Genomic DNA, 24,978 nt, shown 5'->3' on the forward strand with positions numbered 1-24,978 from the left:
AATGAATTAATAAGTCAAGCGAAATATAAATGAACATTTTTTCAAACTTCTGCAGGAAGAGGAGTTTGATAAACACCATAAATTATGATTCTCACAACCTAGGATGGTTTGCATTTAATATAGAAAAATAAGTAGTAACTTCACACACAAAAATAAAAGATGACATAAACATTTATCCTTGGTCAGGGCCAAATGTATTTTCTGCTGCAGGTCTGTTTTTAATATCAAGTTTTCTTGGCTTGGAAAAAAGAAAAATGAACTAGGAATTTGAAGACATCGGCTCTGCCACATACTTAAGTTGCTTTTAACAAATAATTTAAAGTCTCTGAATCATCATCATTATTTTTATCGGTTGAATGGCAGTATTTACATTTGCTCATCTTAGATCTCAGGGTTGTTGCAAAGGCAAGTGGAAAAATGAATATGAAAGTTCTTTGAAAGGCACAAAACACCTTATAAATGTATTCTGTTAGTTACTGCTAAGTAGACCAGTCAGCTCATAAGTATGCAGCAGTTTAATGCTCATGGATAATAAAAGTATATAAGGTTTTGATAGGCATAATTTTTGGTACTTGCAAGTACTGATAATGATTTTTGTCCCTTTTCCTCCACTTCCCCTTTCTCCATGTACTTCCCTTCTGCAGAACCCCTACCTGTAACCAGTGTTTCAATATATGACTATAAACCTTCTCCTGAAACAGGAGTCCTGTTTGAAATTCATTATCCAGAAAAATATAATGTTTTCACAAGAGTAAACATAAGCTACTGGGAAGGTAAAGACTTCCGAACAATGCTATATAAAGGTAAGAGGCAAAAGGAAGAGTGATGAATGATAACGATTCCTTTTTACATGATGTTTGCCAAAAGGTCTTCTCTCTTGCTCTAAAGAGGTCTCAGGATTCACTATCTGACCATGAAAGAACCATTACAAAGAAGTATTAATCAATGAAAATCTTGTTGTCATGAATCTTAGAACATCTGGTTTGCTAGAGCCACGTGCAATGCATAAGCATAAGAAATACTCAAATTATTACCACTTTATATGTGCAGCATGTCTGGTACAAGAAATAAATTCAAACTTAAGCTTAGAAACACGTCACCCTACCACTTCCTTCAGGTGTGTTAGAAGGGCATTTCTAGAACTAAGAAGCTAGAAAGTCACCTTCCACCAAGTTTGACTTGGAAGTGGTCCAAGACTATTCTCAAAGGCAAATGATAATGCTTTTTTGTACCCTTGGATGTATTTTTTATCTGTATGACCAGCTAAATGATTTCATGCATTAAAATACAAAAGTTGGTTTCATTGTTTGTACTGTCTTGATGGGAAAGGAGAAAGACAATCCTATGGGAATCAATCTCAAAAAAACCTGCTCAACTTCTCTGAGTAGACTCTTAGAGGAGGATAGAGAAGGAAGGGTGGAAGGGGAGCATTCAGCTCCATTGGGAGTGAATTGGGAAGGAAAGGAACCTAGAACTCTCAGGATACGACATGTAACATTTCTCTGTTGGCTGGTTGTAACTGGAAACGTGTATTAGGGAGGTGGCAAATGGGTCCCAAACTACACAGGGCATGATATCTAGAAAAGTGTCCTTTTGACTTGTTGCTTTTACAAACTCATTTCTTCCATGGATATTTTTATGAGACATTGTTTAAAACACATGCATCGATTTTATAGTTTTTGAAACTTTAAAAAATGAAATAAATATAATCATGAACTCCACAAATTAATCACATTTTTTATTTTCCATGAGAACAGATTATCTGCAAAATAATAAACGGGACCTTATTTGCTTAGTGATTGCCTGCAAATCCAAGTTCATGAATGACTGAGATGCGGTCTGTGGAATTTTTGTTGAGTTTAAAGCCAGCAGTTTTAAAATAAGTTAATTAATATGCTCTCTTTTTTAAGTTAATTAATTGTTAAAGTATTTTTGGCTTTTAGTTCAATAAGTGATATTTTTAGTTTCTTTGCCATGTTTCTTCTGATTTGGATTGGAATCTTAAATTTATTATTTTCCGAATGTTTTCCAAATGAAATCCAGATTTGTATTTTCTTCTGTTTTTGATCAAGTGCTATCTGCCAACTCGCAGATAAACCATTCTACTTTAAGAATGGGCCAGTTTTTACAAGTGAGCCTAGTGAAAACACGTCCTATAAAATTATTTTTTCCTAAGTCATAAAGTGGCAAACTATCTTTGATTTTTATCATAAAGTAAATGGCTAGCATAAACCTAATCTTGATAATTTCTATATACTATTTTCTCCATTTAATGCACCAAATGTCCCTGCAATAAAAATTTAATTCCAATTGTATCCAATTCTTGTGGAAAAAGCTTTTCAGGATTTTGGACCGAAAGATCCGAATTTTCACCTCTAACCTTATGCCAAGTTTGTATTACTGACCATGCCAAAAGTTGAAGGGGATATTATTTTATGGCAATTTAATTATGATTGTTTAGAACTTCCTAAACAGACGTGGCATTGAGGAGACCAGAATTGTAATATAATTGATTTTTTTTTTCTTCTCAGATTTCTTTAAGGGAAAAACAGTATTTAATCACTGGCTGCCAGGAATATGTTATAGTAATATCACTTTTCAGCTGGTATCTGAGGCAACTTTTAATAAAAGTACTCTTGTGGAGTACAGTGGTGTTAGTCATGAACCCAAACAACATAGAACTGGTAAGTCTTCTGAAGAATCAAATTTAGTGAAAAAAAAATTAAGTTATATGTTTGTTGCATATAAATATTCTATCATTCTAAGAAAAATTCTGTTCCAGAGCTAAGAAATGAGATACATATATATTTGTAATAGTATTAAACAAATTCTCTATCAGTGTAAGAGGAGCTGAGTAAAATATCCAAAAAAAAAAAAAATCTAAAATATATCAATGTAATCATAGACTTACAATCTTGGTTTGGAAAATAGTACATGATACGACTAAAAGTTACAATTAAGTGACTTAACATGACCAAGTAGACATCTATTATTCTATAACCTGGTAAAATGCTCATATGGCAGATAAACAGATAAGAGATGTTCTAGTACAGAATATCAGATTATTCAAGGAAAATATTGGGATTCATATGTATCTAAAACTTGGAGTGTTTAATTTTAGTAGCATCACTAATATGAAGCACGGTTATGGGATGGATGGATGGATGGATGGACATAAATACACACATACTCAATGCCTGTCACCAATGCCAATATAGTTGACATTACCTGTGCCTAATGACATTACCTTTGCCTAAATTACTCATTACGAATGTTGGAGATGCCTTTCATATGAACGTTGGGAATGGACTGTAATAGATCACCCCTGAGGCCCTGCCAGTCTGAATTCTAAGATGCTATGATTTTCATTAATTAGACCAAGACAAAGAAATTATTTCAGCTAAATAAGTTATTCACCTCAATACACTTACAAATAAGAGTCTATTTGTATTTTTAATTATTCAGTTACAATACACTTACAAATAAATCACTTACAAATAAGAATCTATTTGTATTTTTAATTATTCAGTTCAACTAAGGAAGCATTACCAATTGAGTGACTTCTACCTGGAAGTTGCTCTAGGTGTGAGAGATGTAGACCAAATCTGGTGAGATAGGTTCCCTGTCCTCAAAAAATGGTAGAGATACAATACAAATGGCAATCATACATGGCAGAAGGTGATAAATGTCATAAGAGGTGCAAAGTTATATAACTGCACAGAGGAGGGAAAGATTAATTTTTATTAGAAATTCATGGACAAAGTGATATTTAAGCTGCTCTTTGAAGAATAGGTAGAAACTGTTGCAGGTAGAGACCATATGGTGTGCCTTCACAATGTTCTCCCTCTAGAAAAGTATACTTCCATAATTCACAAATTGATTTGGGGCTCATATGTTTCATTCTAGAGAGGTAAGGTGTGAAGCCTTATTTCTAACATGTGTGTTATTGTTTCTAGAGACATGTATTTACCTTTTCTAAGCGCAGCTGTGTCACAGGGAGCATTTTTATCTTGATAGCTAAAGTACACTATAGCTGCTTGTTGGTAAGAAAGATCCAGTGGCGAGACTCAATTGCTTTAAAAGGAGATTTTGATAAGCCGAAGAATATTTACAAAGCTCTGCTTTGGGCATGGTGAAATTACCTGTTGGACAAGCATACTATCACTCGTTACTGTATTTGAAATATGAGTGGTGATACACCAATGTGAATACATCGTGCGCAAAATCTTAGATAAATGTGTACTCAACACCACAGTAGTTCTCGATGTAGATTATCTTTATATAGTAGTAGTAGTAAAACGAACCTCTGTTTTGTAGATCCGCTTGCATATTTGACTCACGAATAACTATTTGCTGTCATAGAATTAAAAATCACTCGAGAATGAACATTGTCTCCCTTACAGCCCCGTACCCACCTCGAAATATCTCAGTTCGCATTGTAAACTTGAACAAGAACAATTGGGAAGAGCAGAGTGGCAGTTTCCCAGAGGAATCCTTCATGAGATCACAAGATACAATGGGAAAAGACAGACTCTTCCGTTTTACAGACGAAACCCCAGAAATGCCCTCTGGCAACATTTCTTCTGGTTGGCCTGATTTTAACAGCAGTGACTACGAAACTACATCCCAGCCGTACTGGTGGGGCAGCGCATCGACAGCTCCTGAAAGCGAAGATGACTTTGTCAGCGTACTTCCCGTGGAGTATGAACATAACAGTACACTCGGTGACACTGAGAAATCAACATCAGGCTCCTTCTCATTTTTTCCTGTACAAATGATTTTGAATTGGTTACCACCCAAACCACCCACTGCCTTTGATGGGTTCCATATCCACATAGAAAGAGAAGGTAACGTAATTGGAAATCAGTGAAAGTAGCAAACGATGTGCAAAGGAAAGGAAATTGAAATGTTTTCAAACTAAATTTAGAAGAAAAGACTGCTGGTAGACAGTTAAGATTTCAAGATAAATGGTAAGGAAGGGAAAAGTCTAATTGAGTAGCAATGTGGACTGAGATTAGAAAACAAAACTGAACAGGTAGGATCAGCATCCAAGGTTCGGGAAGTGTATAAATTGCAAGTTTTGACAACAGGACACGTTTCACTGCCCACCATGTCACGTACCCCCGGCCGCTGAGGGAAACCTTACGTTTGGAAAGATTTTGATTAAAGTTGTAACCATCACAATTACAAAATATCCTGGAGAGATGTTCTGTTTTCCAGGACACAATTTGTGGAAGCATGCAGCAAAACAGTCTTCCTGACAAGATGGCTGCTTTCCCAAAGGGGTCAGACCTGTGTACTGCTTATCTAGGGACTCTTACTTGCCTTAGGGTGTGCGCCCCTCTGGAACCAGTACCACTCACGTTTTCCTGAAGAGGAGCTGGTAATAAAATAGAAAACGCACAGCAACTGATAGTCTCACTACAGCTGCTGTATTGTGTCTCATGTTCATGTATCCAGTATCTCAGAGCCATTCTTTGTATTTTAGCCCTTACCGTAAGAAAAACGGCCATGGCCTTCAGTAAACTTGGGTCATGAATCAAATCCAAATTGTTTGGTAGATTTTTATAGTCATTTGCTGTTTGTTTTGTTTCTAAAATAACATTCTTTGTTTTATACTTTCCAGTCCAGTAGTTTGGGTGATAAAAGTTGTCAAGTTGGCAAAATTTGAAGTTCCAAATGATAGCTTTATTTCAGAGTAGGGCATTAGTATCATGGACTCTGATGTATTATATATTGTTTGCTCTTATTTTATTTAATAGAGGAAGATATCAAAAGCTGTGGATTCCTCTATGCTGGATTATAGCGCAATCAACCATACCCATATATTGTATAAAGTTGAAATCCTTTGTCATTTCCAATTATTCGAGTCAAAAGTCTTAACATTTGCCTGGAATTACTTGTATAAAGTAATCTGTCTTAGTCTGCCCTTAGTTTATTTGTCTCTTATTTTTCCGTTCCTTAATATATTCTATGGAAAATAGGATCCCTTAACTCAGAATTTTTTTTAAACGAGTATTTCTGTGCAGGTTCAGTCATGCTTTTATGTGACTGCAATGTGTTCTGTTGAAGGCTATTGTAGTCACCAACGGGTGAGAACAACTTCAAATGCAGTAATAAGCAGCAGGAGATGAACTTTGAAGCAATGTAAAAATCATTTTTACTTTTAGAAGTTCTGGAAGAAAACAGATGAAGGAAGCATATTGCAAGTGTCAGAAAATCTGCCCAGAAGAATTATTTCTAACTAGAAAGAGTTCAGCTTATTTAAAGGCGTTTCTGGATATTTAATACTACCACCAAGAATTTATAAGATACTTTGTTGCCTGTTATTTTTTTATTCCTTATATCTAGATGAAAAAGTCAACTATTTTGATCTTTTCCTCACATTCTACTATTATTGTGTGCATATAATGTTGTTGGGAAACCGTACAGGAGAATCCCTAAGTTTTCTGGATCTCGATGCCATATTTTAGTTTGGTTATTTAAAAGTATTATGAAAACCAATTTGAATACTTAGTCATCTTTTTTTTGTAGCACCTTTGATCAAGATGTGTAATATAACGTGACAAAAGGAAAGAAACAATATTTTAAAAACTACTTTTTTTCATTAATTGACTTGTTTACATTCAAGGCCCTTTCAGGTTCCAATTCATATATATTCTCTTTTTTACATATGATTCAGAAAACTTTACTGAATATTTGACAGTGGATGAAGAAACACATGAATTTGTCGCAGAGCTGAAGGAGCCTGGGAAATATAAGTTATCTGTAACAACTTTTAGCTCCTCAGGACCTTGTGAAACTCGAAAAAGTCAGTCAGCAAAATCACTCAGTTTTTATATCAGTAAGTACCAAAGGGATTATGTTGTACTTACAGGGGGACTAGGACAATGGAACCGGGGAGATTAATGATGCTCCAGCATCAATGATTCATCAAACCTCAGAGACCCTGAGAAATCTTCAAGGTCAGTGGAGGCCCAGATCCATGAGATTTTGACAGCAGAGGAAATATATGTATGTTTAATAGTAGCGGACCTACTCAGAGGTTTAGCTTACAGATTTTTTTTATTATTGTGATAATTGAACATTTATTAAGCTGACTTTCTACACTAGCCATCACAAACTCTCCAAGCACATGGACGCACTGTTTAGGAAATATGACTTTTGTTTAAGGCCGTATAGAAAATTGATATTTTTGGACTATGTGAAAGGTCTCACTAGAATGTTGAGCTTATACAATTCAAAGGACAAAGATTCATGGGTAGTGGGACCTAGGTGGTTGCCATAAATTTGGCACAAGAGGACAAAGCTAGAGCATCCTAGAACCCCCCGTGTCAAGTCTTAGGGTGGCTTCTACTGATTCCATGAGGGGCAAGAGTAAAGTAATTACTACCTCTAAAAGCTGCACAAACCGTGTGTGTCTGTAATGCTTTTAGCTAATCCGAATGTTCACTAGAGGTTTAGAGGTCAAAAATCAGTTCAAAGCAGTTAGATGTGTCTCCGAACAGAAGAAAGGAAAAACCAGGAGACAGTGGATAAAAAACGCTCGTCAAAAAGGATGGCCACCCTATACTTTATCACCCTCTCCAAAGGCAAAATACTACCTTTCATCAATCCTCAGAAAGTTGGGTGGGAGAATGAGAAGGGAGGCAGAGGGAAGAGATCAGCTTATTTCACAGCTGAAAAATGTTGCCAATGACCCATGTAGCATTTCTATTTAAGAAACCAAAAATGCCGTCCCTGATAAGAGGCCTAAAGATCCGTTAGATATCCAGAAAGATTAGTCCTAATTGTTTGCACATCGATCTTTGACCTGAAGTCACTTGAGAATGAGGACAAAGTTTAGTATTCCATTTTTTCTGAACCTGACAATGTCTCATTAACCATTAACCATTTCCTGGCCTGTCAGTAGAGGTCCACCGCAAGTGTGAAGAGCAGCCAGGAACACTCCCGCAGCTATTCTAACCTCGCTCAGCTTTCCCTTCTCTGAATTGCTCCTGTGTTTCATAGTGCTCAGCACAAAATACAGAATTTATTTGTGTACGATATTTCTCTCGATTTCTGTTATATGTGTACATCTCGCTTCTCATACCAAATTACAAAATCCTAGCCTGGGGTTATACTATTGATTTATTAATTCTGCTGTAACTTCAACCAACAAGTAATTCACTGAACTACTTCCATGCGTCAGGCACTCTGCCCTAGAGTATCCAAATTGACTAGTGCTATTGAGAATGTGTCAGAATTGCTCCAAAATATAATTATTTCAAAGAGGTACCTATTAATATTCATCTAGAAAAATATAAGGCACTAAAATTTTTGTTTTTTCTCTGCCAATAAAAGAATAATATTTGTAGCACTTAGGATATTCTATTCTGCAGTAGTGGGTCATTCAGGTGTACTGTATATATATCTTTAGTTTAAAACAGGACACTATAGATATAAATACTATACTTACCTGAGTAAGCCCCTACACACAGTGTAGTCTCACACCAGCTAAATTCTATTCACAGACCATTTTCCTGATCCAAACTGGGTGGGAGTTAAGCTATGACATTAATATTTATTACATTTCATTCAGATTTATGTTTTTTTTGTTGCATTATGATTTCTAGGTATGTAGCTCTGAAGGTTTTCCTTCAGAGATGAGAAGTAAGGTAGAAACTTATATGAGTCCCCCAACAGCCTTATATTTCAATTACCCCCATTTTTCAGGTGGAAAAAACTAATTCATGGAAAGTTTCATGACTTTCCCAAGTGTCCAAGTGAGGACTAGACCTAGGAATATTTGCTAGCAAAGTCCGTTTCCATGTGGCCTGCAATGACCTGTTACCTTGGCTCGATTATCAAATAAGTGAACTTATTTTCCTTATTCCCACTTTGGCTCTCTGTGCACCTGCTACCCCAGTAATCTTCATAACAGTGTTAACACTTCACATTTACATAGTTCTCTAACACGTATAATCTCATTTGATCCCAGTGGCAGATGGCATCATGATAAATTGTCACAAAGCAATGACCCAGGAGACAGGGGGTCTGGGTTGGGCCCCAAGCACTTATTAGCTCTGTGACACTGGACATGCCATTTGCATCTCTGGGCCTCAGTTTCCTCATCAGTTAAATGAGGTATCGGATCTCTAAAGTTGTCAATCCTAACATTCTATGATTTATCCATTTGGCCATTTGGCCATTTATCCATCTGAGATTCAGAGATGTTAAATCATTTGCCCAGTCATTTGCTCACTAATGAGCAAAACTGAGTCTGGGTCAACGTACCTGTCTCCAAACCAATGTTTTCATAGTGCCTCCAGAAGTGTCATGGAGGTGTTAAGAGCATGGATTCTGGAACCAGCCTTCCTGTGTATGAATCCCAGCTCTACTTACCCTTTCTCTGCCTCAGTTTCTTCATCTGACAGTGGAAGGAGTACTAGTACTTATCTCATAGGTCTGTCATGACAATTAAAGGATTAAACTATGTAAACATATAAAAGCTTCAAACAGAGCCTGATACATGGTGAATGCCAGGTCTCTTTGCCACCACTATTACGGTCATTTTTTATTGTCTTTATCTCCCTTGCCCCCTTTGCTGTGAGCTGGAGACTGCTCTCCCCTGCAGAGCCACTTCCTTCTTTTCCCTTCATGGGTTCCAGCCCAGGAAGACACTCAGAAGTGTATCCTAAGCAAATAAAGAAAAGTTATGCATTTGCATTTCAACAAGGACTTTCTGTAGATAATAACCATCTTAACACTTCTTGAGTCCTTACTATGTGTCAGGCACTGTGCTAATAACCATTTTAAAAACTTAAGAGAACAAAGCTAATGGTGCGCATTTCTATGCTGATACTTTATAATGAGGAACCCGCCGCGACCCTCAAATGATCACCCGGATTGCAGGCAGCTTCTATAATTGAGCCAGCCCGTTTGCCTGTTTCTTCTCTCATACAGTCACACCCCGCCTCTTTGATCCTGCTGTTACCAAATTTAAAATCTTTTCACACGATGGCAGTCAAGGCTAATTTGAATCTCAAAGTAATTATTTCTAGAGACCGAAGGTCCTAACAGCAAAGGAACCATAAACACCGATGAAATGCCCCACCCAGTGTTTGTTAGAAGAGAAGTAGATTCTCTCAGGTGGAGAATTGACCAGCGTCACCTCAGATGCACATAACAGCTGACTTAGAGCTTCTCTCTGTCCCTAGAACTGATTTCGTTGCTGCTGCCACTGCTGTTCGGGCAGTGGTGAGACCAGCTGGGCAGAGAACATACAGATGTGCCGGTCCAGCTGCCGGTCTTACTTTGAGTATCTTTGTAAGGGCCAAAGGAGAACAACATGATTTTTAAAAGGAGACTCTTTTATCTCAACCAGCTCCGTATGACACCTCCCTTGTGCTCTTATGTGAAATGTTCAGGCCCGTCAGGAGAGTGGATCGAAGAACTGACTGAGAAGCCCCAGCATGTGAGCGTCCACGTTTTAAGCTCAACCACCGCTTTGATGTCCTGGACGTCTTCCCAAGAGAACTACAATGGCACCATCGTGTCTGTGGTGTCACTCACCTGCCAGAAACAAAAGGAGAGCCAGAGGCTAGAAAAGCAGTACTGCACTCAGGTAAAGGAACAGAAAACAATGCTGACGGGCTCATTCACCTGCTGTGGCACAGCCACAGGCAGAGCCAGGAGGCCGGTGCGAGAGGCTGTGCTGAGGTCTCCCCCGGGTGCGTTGTGCACGGGGGATGAGTGTGCATGGCTCTTCAGTGACAGTCTTCCTCCCTGTCCCTCTCAGGACTACCATCTCCCGTTTATTTCCATGCCTCAGTCAGGAGACCTACGATGTGGTGGGGGGGCACCTGGGGGCTTAGTCGGTTAAGCCTCCGACTTCGGCTCAGGTCATGATCTCATAGCTGGTGAGTTCGAGCCCCGCGTCGGGCTCTGTGCTGACAGTTCAGAGCCTGGAGCCTGTTTGGGATTCTGTGTCTCCCTCTCTCTCTGCCCCTCCCCTGCTCACACTCTGTCTCTCTGTCTCTCTCTCTCTCTCAAAAATAAACATTAAAAAACTTAAGGGAAAAAAAGAGACCTACGATGTGGCAGGTACTCTGATAGATGTTGGGGATCTAGATAATTTCTATGCATCTGCCCCTTGCAGAGTTTATAATCTAGTGAGAACAGAGCATAAGGGAACATACAGTTACTGCAGAGTATAAAATAAGGCCCAGGGAGCCCTTATGAGTTCACAGAAAGAGCTGGGCATGAGTAAATATGGATTGGGGCAAGAGGATTGGGAAAACTGGCCAGAGAAACTTTTACCCGGCAAGGAGACAACCAAGCAGAAGATTCTGGGGAGTTTTTGTTTGTTTGTTTTACTTTTTCCATTTTCTTTTTCTTGTTATTTAAACTACAAAAAATAATTCATGCTCACTGGAAAACTAATTCAAAAATTAAAAGTACAAAAGGAAAAAAACTCCCCTTTCACTAGTCGCAGCTAAGAAGAGCTTTTTAAAAATTTTTTTTTAATTTTTATGTATTTTTGAGAGAGAGAGATAGAGTGGGAGCCGGGGAGGGGCAGAGAGAGAGAGACACAGAATCAGAAGCAGGCTCCAGGTTCTGAGCTCTCAGCACAGAGCCTGATGTCAGAGGCTTAACCCACTGAGCCACCCAGGTGCCCCGTTGAGGCACCAACAATTTACACACCCTGTTATTTAATAGTCTGCATGTATTTCCTGTGCTAAGACATCTTTCCTCCTATTTCTTTAGCTGAAGAGGGATAGGACCGGTGCCTCATTGGAGAGGCATTGGGCTGAAGAGAATTCTCTGAAATGGAGACCAAGTGAGCTGGGAAAGGGAGAGAGGAAATAGTGAAATGCAAAGATGGGATGAAAATTGGGGAAGGGGATGTGGAATGATCCTCTGGAGAATAAAATATATATTATACACATTATTTACTAAGTAGAGTGCAGTGTACCTACTCCCAAGGCGGTCCAAGATAAATAAAGAGTGATAAATAAATAAGAGGGATAAAAGCACAGATACCAGCTGGCAGCTTAGCAAATATTCGAAAACAGGGTGGCAGAAAGGAGTTGGTGTTTATTAATTGTTACCAAGGTTATTTGCAACACCATTGCCCTCTTGTCCTTTTTTTTTAGTAGTGTGATGTATATACACATAGTTGCTTCTTATTAAAAAATCGAATCATGTCCCTAGGATGAATTTGTTATGATGGCATATTTTTTTGCATTGAGGTATAATTATCACATTATATTATATTAATGTCAGGTGTGCAGCATAATGATTCAAGAGTCACATACATTGCAAGATGACCATCACAATAAGTCTAGTTGCCATCCATCACTATGCAAAGTTACAAAATTTTTTTTCTAGGGATGAGAACATTTAAGATTTACTCTCCTAGCAATTTTCAGATAGGCGATACAATATTACTAACTATAGTCATCACCACGCTGCATGTTACAGCCCGGTGACTTGTTTATTTCATAACTGGAAGTTTGTACCTCTTGACTCCCTTCACCCATGTCATCCTCCTGTGAACCCCTCTCCCCTCTGGCCACCCCCATTCCGTTCCCCATACCTATGAGCTTTGTTTTGTTTTGTCTGCTCATTTGTTTTGCTTTCTAGTTTCCACACAGTGAAATCATACTGTATTTGCCTTTCTCTGACTTATTTAACTAGCAAAATACCCTCAGGATATTAAATATGATGTCAAACTTAAGTGGCTATGACTTCAGGTAGTCATTTGAATAATCAGAATCAAGTAGTTGCCTAAAATATTATCAAACCAAAGAGATTTTAACACCACCCTGAAGTAATCTACACTTTGTCTGTCCTGCTATTCTAAATATTCTAAAGGAGTGATTGATGAGCTAGGTTAACATTCACAGGCATGCCTACATGTGCATAATATGTTGTTAAGTCTTAAAGGAAAGTTCGGAGCGACATTGATAATGCAACACCTATATGGTTCAATATAATATTGTTTATTTATATATGTATGTAGGAGGGTCTGGAAGATTGTCCCCCAAAATGATGGAAGTGGGGGGAGGAGGATAGAACAATTGCCAGTTAACTTCATTTGCTCTTCTGTTGGGTGAATAATTTTCGCAATGCACATTATTAGTTTTATCATTTAAAAATGTATTTTAAAGAAATAAGCCAATGTTGCTTAGTTGTGCACAGCATACACATTCTTATTCATAGTTTGTCTCTTCAGGAAATGCTCCATCAGATGAGAATATCTAGTTGGCTAACTTTACCTAGATGGCTTCCAGCAGAATTCACATTCTAAAACATGGGCAAGGACACTTGGGTGGCTCAGTCAGTTGAGCGCCCAACTCTTGATGTTTGCTCAGGTGGTGATCTCCGTGGTCATGAACTCGTGATCTGGCAGTCATGAGGTGGAGCCCTGAGCCACACTCAGTGCGGAGCCTGATTGGGATCCTCTGTCTCCCTCTCTCTCTGCCCTCCCTGACTCATGCTCTCTCTTTCTGTCTCTGTCTCTCTCAAAATAAATAAATAGACTTGTAAAAATAATAAAATTTTTAAAAAAGTAAAACATGGGCAAAAAATTCTGGTATGAGTGAGTAGGAAAGAAGAGACGGAAATGCTATTTTATGAATTCAACTTCATTTTATTTTGTTTAAGTTACTGGAAAAGAAATTATGGTATGCTGCTCCCCCTACTTACATTTAGAGCAAGTTGTCCCAACTCAAATTATACAATTCCTATTGTGTAGAATCAGTTTTTGGTGTTAGAAAGGCTTAAAATTCATATCCACGAATTCTGTATTTATTCTTAAAATCATAACGAAGCTTAAAAAAAAACCTTATACCATAGGTAAGCTGTCAACATTTATTGTTCTTCTTTGATTTCTTTCTGGTCCTTTCCACAGTAATTTTACAATGTTATATACCCTAGAGGCCAAAAATTGATGAGGAGTGAATTATCTTTATTGAATTTCTAGTTTCAATAGAAACATGTGAGGTATATAAGCATCCTCACCTGTGAGGTATATAATAGTATTATCTATAGTTTATCAATCATGAAGCCACGCTAAGAATTATAAATAAATTCCCATGCTGATAAGAGGTAGAGTCAGGATTTGATTTCAGGCAGTCTGAATAGAGAACCTGTGTTCTCTGTACTAAGCAAGGCTGTCTTCAATATCAGAGGCATTAAAGGTCACATTTCTTGACCTGTAAACTGAACCATTAATCCTAGTGCATGCCAACATTTAACTTTAATAAGTACATTTTTTTTTTAAAAATGTACATTTCATTCATCTGTTGGTTCTGTTTTTCTCTATATTGTATTTGTTACCTAACCAAAAGTTAAAAAAAAAAAAAAAGAACAGTAAAGAAGGGCTCATCTATATGAGAAATATTTTCTACAACATTATTTTAAGGGGTCACAATAGCCTTCAGAAGCATTTCCTACTGTATCTTGATGCTTAGTCCCAGACTTGCCTGTAACAGCCATTGGAGGTCACAACACTAGGCTTCCAGTCCCAACACTGCATCTGAATATGTGACCTTGGCCATTTCCTGGTTTCACTGTTTTGATCTATTAAATGAGAGATTTGGAGCAGATAATCTCTGAGGTCATTTCCTTCTCTATAATTAGATATTATATGCTTCTTAGTGACGAGAGACCAAAGACATTCCTGCACTGATCTTTGTATGTTTTTAGCTGACACTACAATTTAGGATGTCAGACTACCCTTATGGTATTGCTGATTTGATTATGGTTAGAGGCTGATGTGTCTCTAGTGTACATGGTTCAAATTGACATTGATGGTATAAAGCAGTTCACGGGGCTTATTAAATCCAGCCGTAGAATTTGAATGTTCCGGGTTCCCTTCAGTGTTCACATAAACTATAAATCATGCTAATTTTGAAATCTGACCTTCCCCAGAACGAGCAAAGGCTTCTGGATTTCAAAGGCGTCTGTGGCTCCACAAAGAGTCCCTGAATATGGTACCAGCCGCTGTGTCACATTCTGAAAGCCCACCTCTAAATAAATCATGTTGGGTGTTTGGTTTAAAGGTGAACTCAAGCAAATCTATTATTGAAAATCTGGTTCCCGGTGCCCAGTACCAGGTCGTGATGTACCTAAGAAAAGGCCCTTTGATTGGCCCACCTTCAGATCCTGTAACATTTGCTATCGGTAAGTTGCCAGCCTCAAGAATTACTTTATCAGAGTACTGTTGGTGGGGAGGGGGACGCAGTGTCCATGCCCAAGTCATTAGCATCATATTTGGGGGGTCCCTACTCATTCACCCAATATTCTACATCCAGAGTCATAAATGACTACAGTTGTATAACCTTGGGTCTAAAGTTAGCAACTATTACTCAGAAAAATAACATCGGAGGCAAATATGATTTATTCAATGACCATATCAGAAGGGCAAAAACTCTAGTTTTAAGAAGTTTGAAGCCATTTCTAAGACATTCGAAAAGATATTAAACCTTTCTTCTTGGCTCTCTTTTCTCATCCTTCCCTGCTTCTTCTTAGTTCCAACGGGAATAAAGGATTTAATGCTCTATCCCTTGGGTCCTACGGCAGTGGTTCTGAGCTGGAGCAGACCTTACTTAGGAGTGTTCAGAAAATATGTAGTTGAAATGTTTTATTTCAACCCTGCAACAATGACATCAGAGTGGACAACATACTATGAAATAGCAGCGACTATCTCCTTAACTGCATCAGTGGTAATGGTTCCTTAAGTAGCCGTCACACTTCCTGTGTAAAGAAATTTGCCTTTCTGTACCAAGTGTGTCAGAAAAAGTTACCTGTAAATACACATGGGTGGTTTGCTACCTTCAAGATTTTTTTTAGTTGTTTTTGCGTGTAGGACTGTTTTTTCCGAGGGAGAGATTGAGAGAGAGAGATTGAGAGAGAGAAACAGAGAGAAATAATTATGTGAAGCATGCTTTCACCCCTAATTGGGCATATCCACGTTTTAATAGAGCTGAGAGCTTATTGTCCCTCTCTGTCCCTAGGAGGAAAACACAAAAAGTTACCGTTAGTCATTCAATAATTAGTTGACACTGTTTTAACACTAGTGATGAGTATTCTTAACATCTACACATCACTTAAATACCTATGATGTCAGGCTATTAGAGGATGCTTTTCTTTCTTTTTAAAAAAATCTTTTTTAATGTTTATTTATTTTTGAAGGAGAGAGAGACAGAGTATGAGCGGGGGAGGGACAGAGAGAGAGGGAGACAGAGAATCTGAAACAGGCTCCAGGCTCTGAGCTGTCAACCCAGAGCCCAGTGTGGGGCTCGAACCCACAAACTGTGAGATTATGACCTGAGCTGAAGTCGGACGCTTAACCAACTGAGGTTGGTTGCAACCAGGTGCAACTAGAGGATGCTTTTCAAGAGAGCAGGGAAAGATTGCGCTTTCTGAGGCTGGAATAATTTCTAAGGCACAGGTCACACATGAAGTGCACGACTGCCCTCTACCCGGTTGATGTCTCTGGTATTTGCCACCCAACAAGGATGCATGATTATGGTCCAAACTGGGAGAACACAAAGTCGTGAGAGGCCAGTTTTTGTAGAAATAGGGGAATGTGTATGTACAGTCGCTTACAAATAAGTACTATTTCACATGCGTAATACAACTTAGGAAACTGCAAAACGAGACCGATATTAGTAACATTTGACTCAATACCTATGAATCACTTTTTTAAAAGTTCTGTTTGTAGATCATTCTATTTACATGCAGATATACATACATGTATATACATACAATACAAAAAGGTATGGGAAGGAAAATAAAAAATACTTATTGATAATTTTCATGACCTAATAAAAGTAACTCTGTTCCAAAAATAGGATTTTTCCCCCTTGCTCTTTTGTCTCCTTGCTCTTTTTAGAGGATAGCCAATCTGTTGCCAGCATGGTACTACAACTTTCGAGTTACCATGGTAACATGGGGAGACCCAGAACTGAGCTGTTGCGACAGCTCCACCATAAGCTTCATAACAGGTGAGTGGTGTTATGGGAACGGCTTCCACGGGGAGAGAATGCCATTTTGAGGAGTTTCTGAAGAGATATATCTCCAGAAAGCGCTAGGCACTCACCCAGCACTGACTGAAGCTGTCTCATGGAAGCTAGTATCCTTGATTCTGAAAGTTCATTATTTGTTTAAAAATGATAGTCTTTGAAAATCAAAATACATTTTCATCCTGAGTCACTGTCCTTTATTTATGTGCCCCTGTTTGGAATCGATTAGAAAAGAGATGTAGCAGACAGAACTTTGGGCTTCAACTGATTTTACCCACTCAATGATTTTGTTTGCTAGAGTGCCTCCATTTCCTTATTAATTAAAGTTTTAAAGTCACAGGCTGATGGCAGCATTGTCCAAGCAGGAGTTAAAACAGGCTTTGGAGACTGATGGACCTGGGTTTGAATCACGGATCGGCCATCTACCCTGTGTAACCTGTGCATGTTAACTTTTGTAAGCCTCGGGGTTTTTTTTTTTTTAAAAAGCACTGAAACAGTTATTAGCTCATTTTCATATAGCAGAGACAGATAACAGAGGGGGTAAGAGATGGCAATGAAAGGGGGATTTCATCAAAGAAACACTATTTCTGAATCCTATTTGAACTACGATTTTTCAGGAACTTTTGATTGGACTACAAGGCTATAATTAGTGTTACACTGAGAGAAGATGTGAGAAAAATATGTTTAGGTGAAGAAAAATGTTATCAAAATATTTTCTTCACTGGACATCTAGTTTTACTCTGTCAGACTTTATCAATGAAAGAAAATGCAAAGAAATTAGTCACGTGGGAGCACCTGGCTGGCCCAGTTGGTAGAGCATGCAACTCTTGATCTCTGGGTTGTGAGTTCGAGCCCCATGTTGAGTATAGAGATTACTTAAAAATAAAATCTTAAAAAAAAAAAAGAAGAAATTAATCATGTGAATTCTTACACTATCAATATACATAGTATATCCCTTTCCTTTACTAGACAATATCTGGAGCTCCCTGTGTTCCAGATATTAATAGTAATACTAGAGTAGACAAGTGAAAGACTACCAAAATATCAAAAAGGTAGAAAATACCAATTATGTGATGAGTAGTGTGTGAGCTTCTTGACTATATTAATAATTGCATACTTAATTTTAGTTACATTTTCCATATAAATAATTCATACAGCTTAACTTTATTGACATTGCCTTTCTGAGAATACTCTTTACCCCTCAGACAGAGACGTCTGAAAGGAGCCGAGACTTTGCATCTGAAGACGTGATTGAGCAGACCTGGCCCTCCAGAATTCTAGCTGTCAGACTTTGAGCAAATTGTCCTAATGATCCTCGACTTCTTTTTTCTCATTGGCAGAATTCAAAATGTGACCTAACAACCGGCTAATAGAGCAAGACCAAGTGTTTTAGAACTCTCTGCAATAAAGCAGAAAACCACCTTGCCAGGCTCTCTATGGTGTCTCTGAAGGGGGACACTGGAAATGAACCATTAACAGGATTTGGAGTTCTGGACTCAAGTGGCTTAGGTGTGCCTTTCAGAGCTGGGAACTGACTGGGACCTGGCAAAAGTTATGGGCCTGGCAAGTCTGAATAGTTCTATGGTTAATAAGTGAGCTGCTTGGCTAGGTGAGCAGTCTGTTGTCTCCAACAGACTGTTTTGTGAACTCCTTATCTTTTGCTGGGACAACCTCCTGTTTTAGTGTATGTGCTGCCGAAGCGAGCCCTCCTGGGGCTATCTCCTAAGTCATGCTGACACTGTCCCTTCACGGTGTCACCTAAGCATATGAATATAGATGGTCTCAACTCTCCCATCTGTCAAATAGGCATAATATTTCACAGGTAGTGTGAGAAGTAAATTATATAATATAAATCATTATTAAAATATATATGGGCACTGACTTATTTTTAAAGCCAATTGAAATCTTTGCCTTATCTCGTTTTGCTTTTCTTCCCTCGTCTCAAGTTTAAAGCAAACAAGGATATCACACTTCTCTTTCCTGTGCTTTTAGTTGTGATCCAAAACGCCAAATCGTGTGATATAAAAGGATACAGGAATAAAATATTTGAATAAGGTGTGATTTATTAGGATCTCTGGACTACTGTCTTTGTTAGGCAACTTTGTCTGCAAGTCAAATGCGTAGTAATTATGCCAGTGTACCAAATTATGTTTAATAAACAAATAGTGACATCTTGTGGCCTTTCAGCAATATGCTGAATTTTAAGGCAACAACATGGCGTATAAAAATCTAAAGATCTAGTTAATTATTTATGTGCGGGGATCTGTGTTAATACTTATACAATTCTAAATACGTTTCCGGGTTTGCAATTTTAAAAGTGTTTCTTGTCCTCACTAGAATTAGAACATGAGAAAATATCCTTTGGCAAAATATAAGTATAGATACATATGTATAATGAAGTACATAGAAATATAATGGAGGGGGGCGCCTGGGTGGCTCAGTCGGTTAAGCGTCCGACTTCAGCTCAGGTCACGATCTCGCACTCCGTGAGTTCGAGCCCCGCGTCGGGCTCTGGGCTGATGGCTCAGAGCCTGGAGCCTGCTTCTGATTCTGTGTCTCCCTCTCTCTCTGCCCCTCCCCCGTTCATGCTGTGTCTCTCTCTGTCTCAAAAATAAATAAACGTTAAAAAAAATTAAAAAATATATATATAATGGAGGAAAGAAGCCACAGGTATTATTCTCTTTATTAGACTATTCTGAAATACGATTTGGGTTTGTGTTACTTGCTAGGTACAGAAATGTATTTTACGCTCTATATTACAAGTCTCTTCTGTAAAAATTGTTCTAGAAAGCATAGTTATGAATGTTTGTTACGAGTACTTGTAGCATATCGAGGAAACTAAATCCTCATGGTTTATAGAAATTCTCCTCCAGATATTTCCTTTGGTCTTGTGCTGTCTCTCAGAATGGAACACTTGCTTGTCCAAACCAGCATGCACAGGGAACTGAACTTCACCTGTGTGTGTGTGTTTCCTAAAATCTTCAGAATTATCAGTTAAGCTTAAAAAATAATTAAAATATACATTCAGAGCTCATATATTATAAAGCTGGTAATGAACTCTCCTCCCCATTAAAAAATTTGCATTTAAATGTGTCAGAATGTAAAATAAATGAAGAAACTCAGTGTTAGAAGTTAGCTTTGTGGTGTGATAAAAGAGCCCTTCTTTCCTTCCTTGCTACTTGCTTCAGTAACATTTATTAAGAGCCTACTTTTTGCAAGGTGCTGGTTAGACATGATCAATGGTATTGCTTTGTGATTTTATGTAAACAATATTTATTTTCTGCCCTTCTAATCATTGATCTTACTGCCCTTTATTTCTATAAACATCTTTGCTATACCACAATAAAAAATGTACTTTTATAGGACCCCAAGTTTTCCAGTACTGCTTGGAAAATCAATTCGATAATGCCTTATACTATTAATTTATTGATGCAACAAGTGGATGCAAAGAAGTGAACATTTTAGGAATCTTCTAACTATGAAATCAATATAAAAGACCTGATATCCTCAGGTACAGATGGGTCTGGCCGCCTTGTGTCTGGGCCATACAAGGTGGGGACCCAGGAAATAAGTGCCCAGCTTTTACCACCAACCTTCGTTATGTTACTGAGAGGTCCTGGGATCCCCAGGACCACCCTATGGTGTGAATTTTTTTTAAGTTTATTTATTTTGAGAGAGAGAGAGAGAGGGAGAGAGAGAAAGCATGTGAGTGAGCGGGGGAGGGGCAGAGAGAGACTGAGAATCCCAGGCAGGGTCAACGATGTCAGTGAGAAGCCCAATGCAGGGCTCAAACCCACAAACCATGAGATCATGACCTGAACCAAGATCAAGAGTCCGATGCTTAACCAACTGAGGCACCAGGTACCCCTTTATGGTGTGAATTTTAATTCTCTAAATTAACTCTACATGGGATTGCATGCTCTGTTGGTAAGTACTTTAATTATTATTAGTCTCTTATTAAACTAAAATGTGCCTCTTACCTTCCTTGTAGCCCCAGTTGCTCCAGAAATCACATCTGTGGAGTATTTCAACAGTCTGTTATATATCAGTTGGACATATGGGGACGACACAACTGACCTCTCCCATTCTAGAATGTTACACTGGATGGTTGTTGCAGAAGGAAAGAAGAAAATTAAAAAGAGCGTATGTTTTTTTGAATCCCAATATCAGGCATCTGAACGTTTATTTACATGAACTCTTGAAAATCATTAAGCAAACATTTATTGAAACATTAAACAAATGGTTTATGCCAGTTGGCACTGTTTTGGGCTCCGGAGAAGGGACAGTAAAAAAAATTAAATTCCTCCTTTCAGAGAGTTTACCTTTTAATCTTTAATAGTGATCTCTAATAGTTAAAACTACTCATCATTTACATTGAAAGTTATGATTTGAGGTTTTTATTCAGGATGTCAAACATTTTCAAGAAAACCACAGTTAATATGTTTTGATATTTTCTCCATATATCACCAATGCCTAAATATTTGGGTACATTGGAAATACTGATTTTTCTCCTGCTTTATTACACTTTTGACATGGCGTTAGGGTACAGACTAAACTACTGTAAAAAAAAACAAAAAGAGCATAGCTCGAAGAAAATTAAAGCTTGTTTCTCTCATGCTAGCATAGAACTGTCAGAGCACCTCTGCTGTAAAGGATCAATCATCCAGGGGTCCAGATTCTTTCTGTCTTGTTGTTTCTTCTAGAACTGTGTAGTCTTCATTTGCATAGCTGAACCTTATCATCATTATATCCATATTCTAGCATGCGGGGAGAGGAAAGGAGAAGATATGGAGGCCCAGCACTTACAGAGTGTAGACAGGATTATAAGCTGCCCATATGACTTCCATTTATGATCCATTGGTCAGAAGTAGATAGCATGGTTCCCTCTAGCTATAGAGGAAACTAGGAAATGTAGTCTTTAGTTAAGAAACCAGGTGGCTATAGATATGACTAGGTGTCTTCTGAGCTTCTCAGCTAGGGCTGAGTTATATACATATCAGCAGACACCTAGCAGTTGCCTTTTCTAAAATTTGCTGTGAATAAGAAGAAAAGTATCAGAGTAGTACCTATTCTAAATAGAGGATTAATTGCAAAAATGTCCTGATATTTATTGTGCACGTGTAGAGCTACCTTGCATTTGGTTCAGTTGAGGAATTCATATCATTTTCAAAGGAAATAAAGTATCCGTAGGGTTGTAATCAACTGTAGAAAGCCGCATAGAATAGAGAGAATGCCTACCATAGCCCTGTAGTTGTTTGGAGTGGTATTCTAGTTCAAGTTCATTAGAAGTTTAAACCTTCAATCTTGATGGATCTTTCAGGTAACACGCAATGTCATGACTGCGATTCTCAGTCTGCCTCCAGGAGATATCTACAACCTCTCAGTAACCGCTTGCACTGAAAGAGGAAGTAATACCTCCATGCTCCGCCTTGTCAAGCTAGGTAAGAAAAATATACATGGGGGTGTTTGTGAAAATAGTCATGCCCAGAGAACTAGCGTTTGCATCTCTTGATTTGTCATAGTCTTTTCAATTCGATGAAATAACAGAAAAATGTTCACTCTCTTTCATAAGTGCAACATAAACATGTATGTTCAACTTAAATGTTTATGTATTTTTGAGAGACAGAGAATGAGCAGGAGACGGGCAGAGAGAGAGAGAGGAGGGCAGAAGATCCAAAGCAGGCTCTGTGCTTATAACAGAGATCCTGACGCATGGCTCCAGCTCATGAACTGTGAGATTATGACCTGAGCTTAAGTCGGACACTTAACCGACTGAGCCACCCAGGCGCCCTCGTTCAACTTAATATAGGTTTCTGTGAATGGAATTTTTGCTATTCTGGGAGTCGGGAGTATTCCCCATCCTTAGTGAGATTAGAGAAACGAAGAAGTTTTAGGAATTTAGAAAAGGAAAAGCCTTAGAGATTATCTAGTGCAGTGCTTTCAACCCCTATCAGACACCATTCTTTTCTCATGTAAGTATTATGTGATGCCCTTTTTAATATCTCAAATTGAGACTTATAGATAAAATAACCCACATACTGATTTTCAAAGTTGATATAATGTCCTAACTGTAGTGTAAAACCAAGGTAAAAGAAAAAATTATAACAAAATCATATGGATTCCCTGTGTATTTGTTCAGATACAGTGCTTCTGTAAGTCATAATGGAATTGTCTAATGACTGCACATAATTAAAATGAAAAAGTTGAAGTTTACAAGCAGTAAAGGAATCAGTAGTTCTTCCATGCACATATAAAAGGAAATAAAGGAGTGAATAAATAACTGAGCAAGCATAAGTACAAGTGGACCCTTGAATAAAAGTTAGAATTAGGATAAGTAGTAAGAGACTACATGTATTTGCATGTGATGAGAGAAAGAGGAAAATAACCTTAATTAAAGTAAAAAGAACATGCCAAGAAAAATAATAGGCTGTGCATGAGGGGAAATGAGGAAAGTATAATATTCTTGCAAATGAGCTGGAAATGATTGTGTAGTGTAGTGTCAAAATAATTATTTATATTATGAAATACAACTAGGAAGTGACACTATTTAACACAAAACACATCGTCTACATTCAACAGTTTTCCACATAGTGAGGTATACATTTAGTTTCTGATACATAAAGGGGCCTCAGGGATAATAGTCTATAATCAGCAGCAGGCAAGAAAATGGATTGGCAAAAAGTTGTGGGGTAGTGTCAGTGTAAGAGGGGCCACCTAGAAATGGATGCACTTCAATGTGTGATTTTCACAGCAGAGATCTCCTTTTTATATTTTGAAAATTAACAGTATAGAGAATGGCAATATTGAAAATAAGAATATTTTCAAAACACTTAATGCAACTTACTGACATCCTGTTTTGGATGTCTGCTAATTTATAGTCTGTATCTAAGTCTGTTCCTAAGAGTGTCAAATTGTCACTCTCACCACATATGTTTATAGGTGTAGCTGTAGGTAAAGACTGATCCAGGGTGTTTTATTAACAGCTTAAACAAACACCCGGAGTACCATTGCTGGTAGGGATGTAGCTTTAGAAAACTCGTAGCAAATCCCAAACAAAACAAAACAAAACAAAACACAGTCTTTCCTTAGTTTCCCCAGTAGTTGCTTTTCTCTATAATTCAGTGCATAAAACACTCAGTCTTAAATCTTTTTGTCTTCTATTGGCCATGGCAAAAATTAAATCCTCACACTGACACCCTTTAAAATTAGGGTTGTCCGGGTGGCTCAGTTGGTTAAGTATCCGACTTCAGCTCGGGTCATGATCGCATGGTTTGAACCCCACATCGGGCTCTGTGCTGACACCTGGGAGCCTGGAGCTTGCTTCGGATTCTGTGTCTCCCTCTCTCTCTGCCCCTCTCCCACTCACACTCTGTCTGTCTGTCTCTCTCTCTCTCTCTCAAAAATAAATAAACATTAACAAATTTTTAAATAAATAAATAAAATTAAATAGGTAGCTGGAGATACATAACATATTAAATAGAAACTATTGGCAGAAAAAGTAAATTATTGAGTAATTTGTAAATAACACCTTAATTCCATTTAGGTATTTTTCTTAATGACAACTGTCTTCTAAATTATTTTACTCAACTTGCGGAAAATCTTTTCTAACATTATTATGTGATAAAGTACTTGCAATTATATTTATAGTGGATTTATTCTGGTATGACATTACAAACATATGTGGGATGTGGGACTTGGGACAGTTTTTCTGTTTGGAGCTTTCTTGATCATTGCAGAACATCTAGCATTTCTGCTTCCTGCCTACAGAAGCCCAGTTAACAACCTTCCTGGTTGCTATTAAAAACATGCCTACAAATTTACAAACACCCTCCCATTGAGAACCACGAGTTCAATTTCATTCACTGCAGGCAATCTGCTCTTCTTCCCCAACGGTCTGTACTTCAACTCTAGGAATGTGGAGATCACCAGCTTCCAATGTTGTGTGATCTTTCTATTAAAAAAA

At 38.0% G+C, this 24,978-nt stretch overlaps 1 protein-coding gene across 1 annotated transcript in view; it reads left to right on the forward strand.

The window, feature by feature from the left end:
- The window catches only part of PTPRO (protein tyrosine phosphatase receptor type O), a 113,625-nt gene that overhangs the window by 20,725 nt on the left and 67,922 nt on the right, over positions 1-24,978 (forward strand). The window contains exons 3-12 of the mRNA XM_032593773.1: positions 645-803; positions 2,532-2,684; positions 4,404-4,847; positions 6,683-6,844; positions 10,410-10,606; positions 15,051-15,171; positions 15,520-15,713; positions 16,886-16,997; positions 21,007-21,158; positions 22,336-22,456. Of these exons, the coding sequence (XP_032449664.1) occupies positions 645-803; positions 2,532-2,684; positions 4,404-4,847; positions 6,683-6,844; positions 10,410-10,606; positions 15,051-15,171; positions 15,520-15,713; positions 16,886-16,997; positions 21,007-21,158; positions 22,336-22,456 (1,815 nt within the window). The remainder of the gene's footprint in view (positions 1-644; positions 804-2,531; positions 2,685-4,403; positions 4,848-6,682; positions 6,845-10,409; positions 10,607-15,050; positions 15,172-15,519; positions 15,714-16,885; positions 16,998-21,006; positions 21,159-22,335; positions 22,457-24,978) is intronic.

Source organism: Lynx canadensis, chromosome B4 (assembly GCF_007474595.2).
Source record: "Lynx canadensis isolate LIC74 chromosome B4, mLynCan4.pri.v2, whole genome shotgun sequence".
Lineage (NCBI taxonomy): Eukaryota > Metazoa > Chordata > Mammalia > Carnivora > Felidae > Lynx > Lynx canadensis.